The sequence below is a fragment of the Typopeltis vanoorti genome, chromosome 18 (genome assembly GCF_054136105.1).
Source record: "Typopeltis vanoorti isolate ZY-2024b chromosome 18, IOZ_Tvanoo_1.0, whole genome shotgun sequence".
In the NCBI taxonomy this organism is placed as follows: domain Eukaryota; kingdom Metazoa; phylum Arthropoda; class Arachnida; order Uropygi; family Thelyphonidae; genus Typopeltis; species Typopeltis vanoorti.
The window spans coordinates 61676349-61692791 of record NC_143566.1 but is presented as its reverse complement, the minus strand read 5'-3'; the positions used below and the strand labels follow the sequence as shown (position 1 = coordinate 61692791).

Genomic DNA, 16443 nt, shown 5'->3' with positions numbered 1-16443 from the left:
AAGTTTGCGCCTGAAAGTATCTTCAGGACTGGGGTAAGGTGGTACAAGACCAGGACAACTCGTTGCAAAGGTGGAGCAAGATACCAACACTCCTATCTCAGTATCTCCTATAATGCAAACACATCTGCTGAAGGACTGAACACATCTCCTGAAAACACACTGGCTCCCACTGAAGAGACCCCAATAAAGGTCGAAACTAGTCTGGGTAGTGGCCCTTCCCTTAATGCATAACGTTAGACATATCCGCAAGGAGATGTGTTTTGCATTATAGGAGATACTGAGATAGGAGTGTTGGTATCTTGCTCCACCTTTGCAACGAGTTGCCCTGGTGTTGTACCACCTTACCCCAGTCCTGAAGATACTTTCAGGTGCAAACTTTGTTTGCTCACACTTGGATAAAATATTAAACTAATTTTATTATACTCTAACCAAGTGAAAAATAAACTTTCAACATCTTTCTCTAAATCCAGAGTAATTTATTAAAAAGGATGGCACACCATTTGGCAACTCCTATAGGTAAAGATGACCTGCTAATGCTTCTGCCTGGTATCTCCACTTGGGCCTGGTTCCCACTGAAGAGACCGCAATAAAGGTCGAAACTAGTCTGGGTAGTGGCCCTTCCCTTAATACATAAAGTTAGACATATCTGCAAGGAGATGTGTTTTGCATTATAGGAGATACTGAGATAGGAATGTTGGTAGCTTGCTCCACCTTTGCAACGAGTTGCCTGGTGTTATACCACCTTACCCCAGTCCTGAAGATACTTTCAGGCACAAACTTTGTTTGCTCACACTTGGATAAAGGATTAAACTAATTTTATTATACTCTAACCAAGTGAAAAATAAGCTTTCAGCACCATTAAATTGTATGCACACAATAGAATACAATTTAGTTCAAGCTTAGCGTTTTGTTTTGAGTTTAAACCAAGATATTAATTTAGAAGACATGACAGCCATAAGAAACTTTCACAGATAAATTTTTAACAAAATCATTTAAAATGAAAACATCAAAAGAAACAATGATAATTCACACAGTAAAGCTGACTTATGCAATAGTAAAATATGATCATTATTAAAGAAATTCCACATTACCTAAGCAATATCATTTTATATACTGATCCAGAGAGTCCTTTAATCATTGCGGAAGCATTTAGATGACATCTGCCATACATTACAAGGCCATTTACCTATTAAAAAGTAGAGAAAAGTTTTTTTAGTTTTTATATTTTAAGCATGATCATTCATACTTATGGACAAATAAATAACAAAAATGAATAAATATTTTATTTTATTTAAATCAAATAGTGAAAATAAAAATAAATTAAAATATTCTACTTCAACAGCATTAAGCTTTATTAATTATAACTAGCAATAACTTGAGCAGAATGGACAAAATATAAGTTTTGAGGATGGATGCCTGAATCACTTCTTTTTTTTATTTGTGAAGGATAATTCTTATGTCCCATTTAACTTTCATAATAACTTCATTAGATTAAATCAAAACTTTTATTATTATTGAAAGTTTTTTCCCACTTGGTTAGACTATAATAAATTTAGTTTAATCCTTTATCCAAGTGTAAGCAAACAAAGTTTGTGCCAGAAGTATCTTCAGGACTGAGGCAACTGGTGGTAAAGGTAGACCAAGCTCTCATCACTACTTGTCTTAGTATCCCCCATAATGCAAAGCACATCTCCTTGCAGACATGTATAATGCTATGCATTAAGGGCCACTACCCAGACTGGTTTCGACTTTTATTGAATGTTCAAGTACATGTCAAACTCCAAAAATGCAGCATTGTTCCCCTCAGTAACAGGCTCACCCTGCCACTGAGAAGAACTCTCAGCATTGGCTCTACCCCGTGGCAGGCTCACCCCACCATTGAGCAGAGCCGCTCATTTGCTCATATGTCATCTGAGGGGTAACAGCAACAGCCATGCCTCAGTTAACTTCATGGGCTACAGCATTGCCATTCATCACCCAAGCTTCCAACCGGTTTCGACCTTTATTGAGGTCTCATCAGTGGGAGACAGACCCAGAAGTGGTGATACCAAGGTGGAAGTAATGGAGAAGTCATATTTGCCTATACAAGTTGCCAAAAAAAAGGTGTTATCTCACCTTATTAAATTACTCTGTATTTAGAGAAAGATAGAAGTTTTTTCTCAAGTGGTTATAATCTAACCAAGTGGGAAAAAAACGTCCAATGTCTTTCTCTAAATCCAGAGTAATTTAATAATAAGGTGAGACACCCTTTGGCAACTCGTATAGGTAAATATGACTTCTCCATTGCTTCCACCTTAGTATCACCACTTCTGGGTCTGGCTCCCACTGACGAGATCTCAATAAAGGTGTCAAAATGGGTCTGGGTACTGGCCCTTCCCTTAATGCATAGCATTATACATGTCCACAAAGAGATGTGCTTTGCATTATGGAAGATACTAAGGCAAGCAGTGATGACAACTTGGTCCACCTTTACCACGAGTTGCTTCAGTCATGAAAATACTTCGGGGGCAAACTTTGTTTGCTTACACTTGGATAAAGGATTAAACTAAATTTATTATAATTTTATTATTAATTCAATCTAAGATTGACAACAGCAAATGCAGAGGAAACAGCAAAACTTTCAATAAATGCAGTGAATTTTCCAGACTGGTTGGCCAAGTGGTTAACATATCAATTCTCCAACCAAGAAGATACAGGTTTGAATCTCACTGTGGGTAGAGATGTTTGTGATTGTCTTCATGTGGGAGATGAATTTCATTGCCCAGTGTGAGACCACTATCCTGCTTATTGAAAACCTAAAGTGGCTTGAAAAAGTTCCATGTTTGTTCTGTAGAGCAGGGTTTCCAGACTATGTAAAAAATTAATAAAGAAAATAGCAAAAATCTTTAGTCCACATGTACTGTGAATTTACACAAAAAACATTCACGGATGAGAGCCACATAAAATAAAAAATAATAATTTCATTAGTATAATATTCACCCTTTCAAAATTTTAATATTTAATAATCTTAATGAAGAACTTTTACAGATAGTTGCATTTATGTGATTTTCTCAAAAATATTCTTTCATCATTCTATATTTATTTTAACAGGGTATAAAAAATAAATATATCATTTGTCCATGATGTTGCATCTGCTTCATAATTATTTTTACATATGATGATAAGGGAGGACTGGCTTATGCTTATGAAACAAAATTAAGACATGTTGGGCATGCACATACAGCTTTACCAAAATTTTATAGCTGTTAAACAAAATGTGTACATTCTATGCACTTGTGATTTCTCTGAACTTAACGAACTAGTTCCTTTAAGAATATTCTAAAGACTGCTTTATTTCCATTTTCAACTTTTCATAGCTGTCAAAAGTGCTCATGTCAAAGTTTTCCAGAAGATAACTATGTTAGCTCGAGGAATGAAATAAACAATTTAATAACTGCTGCTTTGCTAGCCCAAACTATTAGAGTTTATTATTTTGCAAGCTCCTCTGGGGGGGGGAACAAGTATTCATCAAGGGAGAGCATCTTTTAGTAATTAAAAACATGTTGTATCACTCCCTGAACACACTGACATCCAACAGGAGCTCATTCCATATACTAAACTCACCATAGGACCTAATATGCTTTCTAACTACATCCTCAAAAAATAAATAAATAATAAATAAATTTAGAATTGTGTACAGGGTCACATGGTAGCCCTCAACAAGATAAAAGGCAAAAGGCTGCAGTAATAGAATTGTGTTTGAAGGAAACTCTTTTCATGAAAGAATATAGTTGTAAATTTGGATGTCTTGTAATGTCTCAAAGACATCATCTAAATCAGGGGTGGCCAACCTATGGCGCATTTGCATGATTAGAAGTGGTGCACTGAACCCCAGAGAAAAATTTTTAAAAATTTGTATACGATTTATATATATATATAAACACACAATTAACCTACCACTGAATTCTAGAGTGCACACTTATTATACTTGTTTGATCTTGAAGCAACAGGCACCAGCAAATGCTGACATGCATCACCAGTTACTCAATCAGTTTACAGCTGACTCTCGTGTCATAACGTTCGATGAACTTCTGATTCGACATGAGTGAACAATTCTGTGTTTTAGAACTTATGTTTTTATTAACAGTTCTTTAAGTTTAAGATAAGATTTCTGTTTTCATGAAGGCTTAATATAAATTTTTAAATAAATTTTTTCATTTTGAACACATATGTCAAGTTCTTGCCTCTTCCCTAATTTGCTGATTACTGAAACCTGCAATTATTTGGTGTATTTGTATGAGTGTGTTTTTATGTTTTTTTATACAATATCTTTCCTTTTTATTTACGTATAGTAGGTTTATTTCTAAAATTTAACTGATCATCAGCAAAGCTTTCGTAATGACGATGTTTGGGTTTTGTGTGTGCGATTGCCATCTGACCGACTGTTTCATGGCAGGAAGCGATCTCATATTTCATTGGACATAATATATTATGAGAGAGAGACGAAAACTCTCTATGAAAAAAATATATGATTTTTAAACTTATAGAACTGAATTAGGTGTTCATGAAAACAGGAATCTTATCTTAAACTTGTAGAACTGTTTTTGAATGTTCATAATGTTTAAAACGATAAAATAATTTAAATAAATTATTTAATAATAAGCTTTACTTTTTGAAAGAATTTTTTTTTTTACAGTCAGTTACCCATTACTTTGCAAAAGAAAATGAGCAGAAGAAAAGCAGAAGGTGATAGCAAGCACCAGTTTAATGAACTGTGGGAAAATGAGTTCTTATTTACTGCAAGTCCTTCAGGAAAACCGTTTTGCATTGTTTGTGAAAGCACTCTCTCAGATAACAGAAGACATGATCTTAACAGAGACACTATAGAAAACATCAAGCTGAATTAGAAGAAAAACTGAAGTTAGTTCCTAGGTCTGAGTTGTGGAAAGAATATGTGGTTAAGAAAAAGGAAGAAATTAAAAAGAGAAAATATATTTGTGAAACGAAGTTGTGAAAGTGTGGCAATGCTGGAGGCATCTTATGAAACTGCCTTTGTGTTGGCTAAAAAACACAAGCCTTTCTCTGATGGAGAGGAAGTTGTTAAGCCCTGTCTCGAAAAATTTGCAAAATGTCTTGGTGATAAGAATGTTGAAAGAAAAGTAAACCAAATTGCTCTGTCCAAGCAAACAATTACAAGATGCATCGAATAACTTTCCCATGATGTTACTGAGCAATTGAAAGACCATGTCCATGCTTCTTCTTTCTTTTCTTTAGCTTGGACAAATCTGCTGACATACCTGATGTAGCCCAATTAAGCATTTTTATAAGAGGAATTGATGGTAATTTTAACATCTTTGAAGAACTTATCGGTCTTGAGTCACTTCATGGAAAAACCAGAGGATCAGACATATTTGACAAAGTAAAGCGATGTCTAGAAAATCAACAACTAGATTCTAGTAATAATAAATTTAGTTTAATCCTTTATCCAAGTGTGAGCAAACAAAGTTTGCACCTGAAAGTATCTTCAGGACTGGGGTAAGGTGGTACAACAACAGGCAACTCGTTGCAAAGGTGGAGCAAGCTCACAACACTCCTATCTCAGTATCTCCCATAATGCAAAACACATCTCCTTGCGGATATTTATAATGTTATGCATTAATTGCTAATGCTTCTGCCCGGTATCTCCACTTGGGCTTGGCTCCCACTGAAGAGACCTCAATAAAGATTGAAACCAGTCTGGGTAGTGGCTCTCCCCTTAATGCATAACATTATACATATCTGCAAGGATATGTATATGTGTTTTGCATTATGGGAGATAGTGAGATAGGAGTGTTATGAGCTTGCTCCACCTTTGCAACGAGTTGCCCGGTGTTGTACCACCTCACCCCAGTCCTGAAGATACTTTCAGGTGCAAACTTTGTTTGCTCACACTTGGATAAAGGATTAAACTAAATTTATTATAGTCTAACCAAGTGAAAAATAAACTTTCAACTAGATTCTAGTAAACTCATCAGTGTTTGCACTGATGGAGCACTGTCAATGGTAGGTAGAGTTTCTGGGACTGTAATTTTACTTGAAAGGTTTTCAGGTCGTTCTCTACTAAAGTATCACTCTATTATACATGAAGAATCTCTGTGTGGAAAAATTCTAAATTTGAAGCATGTTATGATACCAGTTGTAAAGTGTGTGAATAAAATTAGAGCAAGAAAGAAATAAATTATTTCTTTCTTGCATCACAAACATTACAACAGAAGAGAATTCAGAAAATACTGTGAACTGCTAGATATCGAATATGTGATCTTATCCTTCATTGTGAGGTGCGCTGGCTTTCTAAAGGACAAGTTCTCAGTTAATTTTGGAAGCTGAAAGAAAGTGTTCGTAATTTTCTGGAAGAGAAGGATGAGTGCATGAGGAAAAAGCCCTGTTGTGTGATGAGCATTTTTAGTTGATGTTACCGGCCACCTCAATGATCTAAATTTGTAACTTCTGGGCAAGAATAAATTGTTTCCTAGCTTAGTAAATGACATCAGTGCATTCAAAATGAAATTAAAACTGCTCATCTACCAGTTGGAAAACGGGGATTTAAGTCAATTTCCACATTTAAAAGAACATAGTGAATCTGTTGAAGATAATGGCAACTTTACAGAATATACTGAGAAACTCAGATTATAGCAAGAGTCCTTTAACAGTTGTTTTAGCGATTTTGCCAAAGAAAAAGACTGCATACTTGCATTTATAAATCCCTTTTCACTTACTGAACAAAAAATCTTGACGATGCCTAGTAACATACAAATGGAACTTATTGATCTCAAAATCAATTCTTTATTGAAAATGAAATTTAATGAACTTCCATCACTCCCAGATGCTTCTGATATAATTAATTTCTGGCGATCGTCGTCCTGTGAACATTTTCCTGAACTGAGAAAATTTGCCCAGAGTTATATCTGTCGTTTTAGAACTACATACAGATGCGAACAAGCATTTTCATCAATGAAAATGGTTAAGAATAAACTACGGTCGCGACTGACTGATGGTTACAAGCTTAGCAAAAGCAAAGCAATTTCAAAAGTCTCAATAAAATAATTAATGTTTATCTTGTCTTTATATGAAATCCTTTTATTTAAAACTGCTAAAGGTGTCTATATTACCATATATATAATAAATCATTTTATGCATAACTGTTAAATATATCCATATTATCGTATTTTAAAAGGGCTGAAAAGTGGTATAAGTTTGTATGGCGCATCTTAACTAAAAAAATTAAAAAATTGATGCATGAACTATGAAATATGAAAACATAGATGATTTCATATGGGGAAGAATTATTGAAAAAATTAAAGAAGGCCACAGAATTACTGATATTGCCAGAGAGTTTAGAATCTCAAGCATTGAATCCAGGTTCTGAATAGTGTTTCAAACCAATGGAATGTGTTTGAGATGTTTGCAAAAAAATTTCCCTCGCTCTTCCATGGAGCAAAGACAGATTTTTTGGTTATAACAGCAAAACATAATCAAGGCACCACAGCAGGTCAGCTCCATTCAAGCAAGAATGTGGATATCTCAACAAACTGTGACAAGATATCTATAACAACTAGGCCTATACTCCAAAAGGCTTGTAGTCTGCATCCCTTTATCCACAACTCATCGTAGAGTACATATTCAGTGGGGTTGTATCCATAAAAATTGGACAAGATGCAAATGGGCTAATGTATTCTTCACAAGTGAGTCATTTAATTCTTTCCTCTGATTCTAGACAACACTGATCTGGCACATGAAAGTGTACTTCCTATCATCACAAAAATGTTCTTGAAAGGGATAGAGATGGTGGTGCTGGGGTCATGGTGTGGGGAGGCATTATGCTTTATGGACACACCAAGCTACAAATGCTGGAAAAAGGGACTTGACTGGTGAACGATATTGCAATGAAGTTCTTCAACATCACGTTCGATTGTTTCATAGTGCTGTAGGTGAAGAATTCATGTTTATGGATGACAATGCTACACCACATTGTACACAAGCAGTGAAGATACTTCTGGAGACCGAGGATATATTAATCAAATCAATCCACATTTGGGATGCAAGAGAGAGACACACTGCTAATCGAAATTCCCCTCCAGAAAACAAACAAGGTGTATTCTTAGTTTGAAGGAGGAGTGCACTAGTTTGCCACAAAAAATCCCGAATCACTTGGTCCTAAGCATGGTACAATGTTGTAAATGCTGCATTACAGTTCGGGGTGGACATACTCCATACTGAAATGTCTCTCTGCATAGTTTTATGTAAGCATTGTACATTAATTAACTATGTCCTTAGGAAATTTGTAATTTTTGTCAAAAACTTATTGCAATTTAATTTGTACAAAAATTATAACATTTTTGGAGTAATAAAATTTAGTAGTATGCTGGCAGTAAATTTATGTCTACTGTATTTATGGCTGTAGTCATGAAAATTTTTTCATATACACGTAAAAATGTAGTTCATTTTTAGCTTTCAGACACCAGTGTATCTAGCTGAGTTCAGCTTTGTGTTACTTTTTCTAAAAATACTTAAATGAGATTAAATCAAAGATGCCATGAAATTAGATTCTTGGTTTAATCCTTTATCCAAGTGTAAGTAAGCAATGTTTGCACTTGAAGTATCTTCACAGCTTAGCTATTTGTATTCAGAAGCTAATGATTTCACATCAATTCCCTTGGTATCTCATAATGCAATGCACACATCCTTTCAGATGTGTATAATGCAATGCATTAAGGGAAGAACCACTACCCAGACTGGTTTCAACCGTTATTGATGTCTCCAAGTGTAAGCAAGCAATGTTTTACACTTGGATAAAGGATTAAACCAAAAATATAATTTCTTGGCATCTTTAATTTGTAGTATAACCAGGTGAAAACATTTTCAACATCTATCTCTAATCTAGAGTATTTCAATAATAAGATGTGACACATTTTGACCACTTGTATATGGGAAATATATGACTTCTGCATTACTTGAACCTTGGTATCTATCTTTTCTGAGGAGTCGCACTGATGAGACTCCTGAGATTCCTGTCTGGAGTGACAAGGTTAGTCATGATCCTTTAGGATCACTCAATGCGATTAAGAAGCCACTCAGAGTTTTTGGAGTGGTATCCCTGCACTTTAACAAACTGCAATAAAGGTTGAAATCACTCTGGGTAGTGGCTCTTCTCTTAATACACTGCATTATACACATCTGAAAGGATGTGAAGTCATGTTCTAAATATACAAGTAGCCCAGTTGTGAAGATACTTCACATGCAGACATTGTTTGCTTACACTTGGATAAAGGATTAAACTAAGAATATAATTTTTGCCATCTTTAATTTATAGTATAACCAAGTGAAAAATGTTTTAATTGTGTTTGTCTCCATGAAACTGAAGGACTCAAATCTGCTCAACATAAAACAGATTAATGCTTAATTTTCCATTAAAAATATCACAAGGAAATTGGTACTTATTATCCTCCAAATCCTGATAACCATCCTAACCTTTTTTTAATTACTTATTTCTTGAAGCTTAATTACATATCCTAAGAGTAAAGTATCCTCCTTTAGGAGTTCAATTTTCACAGCTCAAACTGCTTACTTCCTCTAATTCCACTGATCAAGCAAGAAGAGAAGCACAAGTATTTGCTATTAGTCACAATCAGATATAAAAATTGCCCATTTATCACCAGAATACAGATAACCTTTACCATCCTCCGAACACCATCTACTTTATCATGTTGGAGGCTTAATCGAAAGTATACAGCACTCAGAAAGGATTAACATGGGTTTAATACTTCCTATATTTCGTCCTAGTCACTAGAACATCTTCGGGGATTACAAAAACAACTAATGTAACATGAACACAAATATCATACAATACTAAGCCCAACCACGTGGGTGACACTAAAGTCCTATCTAGGTGGAGCGCCCTCTAAGGGCGGTTGTAGGTGGCCTAGAATATAAGGTGGGACCTCTGGTGATGAGTGTTTCCCAAATCTTCGGAAGCTTAATGCAACTATTTATTAAAATTTGGTTGATTTCTGAGAGCTGCTGCTGCTGCTTCTAAGAATAGTCTCTCTTTCTTGAATTTGCTGTGGTGGATTTCCACCACAGCAAAATTCAAGAAAGCAAACAAGAAAGTGTAAGCAAACAAAGTTTGCACCTGAAGTATTTTCAGGACTGGGGCAACTCGTATATAGAAGCTGATGACTCTACGTAACTTGCCTTAGTATCCCATAATACAAAGCACATATCCTATGGGTATGTATGATGCTATGTATTGTGGGAAGGGTCACTACCCAGACCTGTTTCGACCTTTATTCTCATCAGTGGGAGCCAGACCCAGAGGTGATACTAAGGTTGAAGTAATGCCCAAGTCATAATTACTTATATGAGTAGTCAAACGCTAATCCAGAGTGTTTTAATAATAAGGTGTGACACCTTTTGACTACTGATATATGACTTGGGCATTACTTCAACCTTAGTATCACCTCTGGGTCTGGCTCCCACTGATGAGAATAAAGGTCGAAACAGGTCTGGGTAGTGACCCTTCCCACAATACATAGCATCATACATACCCATAGGATATGTGCTTTGTATTATGGGATACTAAGACAAGTTACGTAGAGTCATCAGCTTCTATATACGAGTTGCCCCAGTTCTGAAAATACTTCAGGTGCAAACTTTGTTTGCTTACACTTGAATAAAAGATTAAACGAAGTATATAATTTCTTGGTATCTTTAATTTATAATCTTTAAATCCATTCACGAGTCAAACAGGCAATGAATTCCATGGGCTAACCACCTATTCAAAAAAAAAAAAAAAAAGCCACTTCTCATCACCACCATTTGCAACTTCCAGGGATGGCTTATTGCCTTTGTTTTTCCCCTCGTTTGACTATATGAAAAATTCCCCTATGTCAATCCTGTAAGTATCAACAGTTTAAATGTCTCAATCATGTAACCCCTGGTCTTCCTATTCACCAAACTCAGTAGTTTGAATATCCTCACTGTATCTTCATAACAATGTAGAGTCCTGATATCATTTTGGTTATCCACCTCTGTACTTCACTAAGTCTGATTTATCATCTTCAAACTCCAGTGACCAGATATGGGCACAATAGTGTAGATATGGTGTGATCAGTGCTCTATACAATGAAATCTCCACTCTTATCTCTACTGGTCAAAGTCCTTGGTATAGTGAAGCAATCCTCTAGGTTGCCTTCACCACCTTCTCAATATGTGCTCTAAACTTTAAATTTTTATTAACAATCATCCCAAGATCCTTTAACACACCACTTTCTCTACTATAGATCCACCAATAGAGTATGCAGCCTCCTATTTGTGGATCTCAAATTTCAAGACCTCACATTTAGTTGCATTAAACTGAAATTCCCATACACTGGCCCACCTTCGCAGCTTATTCAAATCCTTTTGAAGAGCCTAAACATTAGCGCTATTATTAATAACCATCCAAAGCTCCACATCTTTGCAAATCACTGATTATCTCCCTTCGATCCAGTGACAATATCACTGACATAAAGGTTAAAAAGCAAAGGTCCCACTCAACAAATGGCACCCTATCAAATGCCATTGAAAAAAAAAAGGCAGTATATGCCTTTGCCTTGTCATCTGCTCACCACTTTTCTATAAAAGGCAAGCAAATTACTGAAACAAGAGTGTCCTTTAACAAATCCAGGCTGACTTTCACAAATAATATCAGCCTCATGTGCTCAATATTGTATACGATCTCTTACCAATTTCTCCAAAATCTTAATTATAGAAGAAATACAAATAGGCCTATAGTTTGATGCCTGTATTCTATCACCACCCTTGTGCAATTGCATCATCTTACCCTCTTTTCACTCACTGGAAACTTTCCCAGTAGCTTTCATTGAACAGCCAGGTCAATAGAGTTGTCAGTTCATTAGCACATTCTTTATTCAATTATTGATGTTATTTCATCCGAAATAACATCAATAATTCCTCCACTCAGTACAAAGCTCATCGGAACACATGTAGCTGCTGCACAACATCCGTTCACAGTACACTAGAAACAAACAGAACAAGTTTCTTTTCCTCTTCCTTCATCCCTGCAACTGCTGCACTGTGGAACATTCTTCTACCTGCTGTGTTTCCCAAGGAATACAATTTACAGTCATTCAAATCAAATGTAAACAAATTCCTCCTTTCCCAACCCACTACCCATACACGGTACTAATGTACTATAGGTTGACCAACCAACCTCTTATGTATTGGCTCAACATAAAAAAACATTCTCTCAAAAACACACAGTGAAATTACCAATCTGGTTGCCTTAATGACTTCCAGAGTACTTAGTATTTGAAACACGTTCTCCTAATGCACTTCTAAGCATTGAATCCTTTCTGTTTTTCTAGGAATAAAACCTGCATTAGAGCCAAGTTAAATTTAATATTGGGAAATGGATTAGGTATCTATGTAAACAAGTAAAAAATAAAAATAAATAAATCAGCTAATGCCTTTTATTTACTTATAGGAAGTATGTGAGGCCTTTATACCCTATCTAGCTTTTGGAGATTGAATGGGCAGTTCAATCTCCACTGGTAGCCAATCAGAGATAGCTGGCCCATGTCTATCACTAATTATAGCAGCCACCGATGAAGAGGCTGGCAAACAAGTGCTGCCATCTCTTGGTACCTAACCCTAATAAGATATGTTACTGTCTGAAATAATGCGAGTACTATGGTCAATTTTCTTGAGTTTATGGGACGAAAAACCCGAGTTTCTGGGAGAAAAAATCTGCTTGCCTGTGCCAGAGGTCGACTAACTCAGGAATCGGTCGAAGAAAGGCTTAGGCAGAGGACGCAAGTGCCACTTCCACTGAGCTACACAGGCCTTCATATTGTACATATGAAATATGATCAGTTAATACTCATTAGTATTAAATGAAGATTCATCAGTTTTTATTTTTATAATTATTATGAATGAAATCCAAACTAGAAGGTCTCAATCATATCTCCTCTTTTACTCCTATCCACCAATCTCTGTAATCGACATTCTCTCAAATGCTCTTCATAACCAACACTCCAGAGTCATCATACCACTTTGGTTATTCATCTATGTATCCACTCTAGTGTTTTCACATCACAATGAAAACTAGGTGACCAAATCTGAGCACAATAGTCCATATATGGTCTGAACAATGCCTTATATAGAGGCACCACCACCCCTTCATCTCCACACATCAATGTAATTTTTATCACAGCAGCAACGATGTGTAATGTGTCTTTTCAACATGTGTAATGTGTCCCCAGAAGTACAGTCCACCGTCTACCATCACTCCAAGAAAAGCACACTCAGAATTTAATCTTGGAGGGGGCCGAGCACTCCAGATTTAATCTTGGGGGGGAAGGCATTCATTTAATCTTAGGGGGGATGAGTTGAGTAGACGATTTGAGAATGCACACTGCATTGCAAACGACTTATGACCATCTGCAGTTATTGCCGATACATGATACCCATGATCTCCTCTGGCACGGTTCGGGCAAATGAAGTAGCGCTCAGTCTGCACTACTTCGATCACCTTGCGTTCAGAGCAACCGGGATTCCTGAGAGATATAGGGTATTCCCACCTTATATGGCCGCTAAATCATAAGTAATACAAATAAATATAGATAGATAATATAAATAAATAAATAAATAAATAAAAAAAAGAATTTTCATTAGGAAAAGATTATTGGAAATTTTTCTAGTGTTTTATCCCTTTTTCTTTTGGAAGGCCCTTGGCCCCCTCTCTGGGTGAACCAATTTTTTCAATACTTTAATCACAACTGCAGTTTTACAGACCAGTCTGTAACTGGAAACTACTGTTTTCAAACCATGCTTGTGGAGAGGTATTATTTTGCCTTCTTTCCACTCTTTGGGAATCTTCCCCACTGCAAGACTTGCATTAAATAATCAAGACAAGGACATCATTAACTCTTTTGCACATTCTTTACAAATGCGTGGTGATATGGGTGGATAAAAATATGATACTGTACGAGGAGCAACGTGGATTTGTGACGATAGGTCAGTCATGCCTTAGTAATTTACTATATTTTTTATTATATTTATAAAAAGATAGTTACTCTTTGTAGAGTAACAGCATCTAGGAAATGGCTACACAATGATTTTGTGTAGCTATGGAACAAACAGGGATGGATATGACACTGGTTAAGTGGATAAGAGAGTTGCTGCTGGACAGATATTCAAAAGTTGCATATGCAGGGGTAGAATCAAGGCAAAAACAGGTGACAGTGAATTGTGGTAATGTGCTGCACGGTTTAGTGCTAGGACCATTGCTGTGTAATTTGTACATAAATGATATAAGAAATAACCTGAAAGGAAATATTCAGTTGTTTGCTGCTGAAATTAGGTAGATTAATAGTTAATTACTCTACCTAAAAGAGTAACAGAAATTAGGTAGAGTAATAGTTAATCAAGATGATGTGGACAGTTTGCATGCCAATTTAAATAGTCTGTCAGTATAGGCAAAAGATAATGGGTATAAGTTTAATGTGGAGAAATGTTAACTTATGCATTTTGGGATAAACAGATTACAAGCCATGTATCACATTCATGGCACTGTACTCCAGGAAACAGATGAAGCCAGAGATTTAGCGGTGGTGGTAGACAGAGAGTTAAAGTTTAGAGGACATGTTGCTAAGGTAGCCCTTAGCAACTAAAGGCTACCTTAGGTTGCTAAGATAGATACTTGGCTATTGAAGAACACATTAACAAGTTGAGATAAGGAAGTTGTTATTCCTCTTTATGAGGCCTTGATACGTCCATATCCAGATTACTGTGTTCAAATCTGGTCTCCTGGGTGTCTTGGGGATGAGGAAGCAGTAGAGAAGTTTCAGAGGTGAGTGACCTAGATCAGCGCTTTCCAAACTGTGGGCCACGGCCCCCTTGGATGCCGTAAGTTTTGTTGAGGGGGGGCATGAAATAATGAAAACAAATTTAAAATGTTTTAAGACTAAGTAGATTTTTTGTTTAATCTTAAAAGAAACGTATTTAATTTTTATTATTTCTTTTTTTGTTCTTTTTTTATATTTTAGTGGAAACAATCAAACATTGGTGTTGGCTCACAAATTCTGCTTCTTGCATATTTCGGCGCTTATTCATATAAGTTTCATTTCAAAGGTATTGATAAGAAACACAAAAAAAGATTACAAACGCAAAATCTTAAATATAAATTGTATTGAATATAAATAACAATAAATATTATATGTCTATATTACAATTTTCTTTTTGATGGGGGCCTTGAAGTATTTTAATTTTTCCAAAGGGGGCCTTGGCATCCATAAGTTTGGGAAGCACTGACCTAGATGGTGAGTGGTCTGTGGAATGTTGCCTATGAAGATAGATTGAGGGTGTGCAGACTATACAGAAGTTGTTGATAGGAGAAAAAAAGGGAATATGATAGAAACATTTAAGTTGCTTAAAGGGTTTTATAGGATTGATGCATGTTTCAGTGCGTGACTGCAGGTGGCAGAACAAGGGATCACCCCTGGAAATTGAATTGAATTAAGTTATGGTTAGTAGGGGGTGTGAGGACCAAATTTTTTTGCTTGGAGAGTTGTGAATGAGTGGAATGGTTTGATGGTATGATGGATTGTGTGGATAGTTTGGGTCTCCCACAATTTCTTTGGACTCCATGGAGGCATACAATAATAATTCTCACAGCCTTATTAACATCTAACCCAAGCAACACTTGAATTATAGTTGCAACACTTGCAATTACAGGCTTTCTCCTGAACTCACCTCTATCACAGCATGTCAGAAGATTTATTCTTCTTTTTTGCTTCTTTCAATAACTCTTTCATATCTTCTCTCATACCATACTTTTCATCTGCCAAGTCATTAGTGCCTGCCAAACGTGTTTTTTGTATTTGCATTTTTTTTTTCTATAGAAAAAAGACATATGATCTATTTAGATATTGATTTGAAGCAAGGACATCCTTTTACTCAGTCATAAATATATTATAGTGATACAGAAAATTTAACAGAAAACAATCCTAATTTTTTATGTTCGATTTTAATTATTTATACTTTTAATTCTTCAAATTTAAATCTCATTGTCTGGTGCTCTTAAATTGTCTTTCTTTTTTGCCCCCCCCCCAGTTAAGCCTTGTGCACACGTGCATAAATACAACCCTGACATTGCGCCCTTCAATTGGAAAATGGCCCGAGTTCGATTCCTGTCATGACGAGAGGAATCTTTATATGGATTTTTTTTTTTTTTTTCAATTGACTGTGAGTTAGCTGATCTCATACATAGGTAGTAGGGTTTTTTTCCTCCCAGAAACTCAGGTTTTTCATCCAACTCACAAACGAATCGGCCTTGAGAACACACAATTTACAGACAAAAAATACTAGTGGTGGTGATGACAACAGATGGCATTGATGTAGGTGATGATAGGGGTGGTTTGCTGT

At 35.9% G+C, this 16443-nt stretch overlaps 1 protein-coding gene across 3 annotated transcripts in view; it reads right to left on the bottom strand.

Moving 5' to 3' along the window:
* The window catches only part of LOC150096712 (multiple PDZ domain protein-like), a 1501001-nt gene that overhangs the window by 285495 nt on the left and 1199063 nt on the right, over positions 1 to 16443 (bottom strand). For all 3 annotated transcript variants that reach the window (XM_090408593.1, XM_090408594.1, XM_090408595.1), the window contains one exon: positions 1092 to 1186. In XM_090408593.1, the coding sequence (XP_090264719.1) occupies positions 1092 to 1186 (95 nt within the window). The remainder of the gene's footprint in view (positions 1 to 1091; positions 1187 to 16443) is intronic.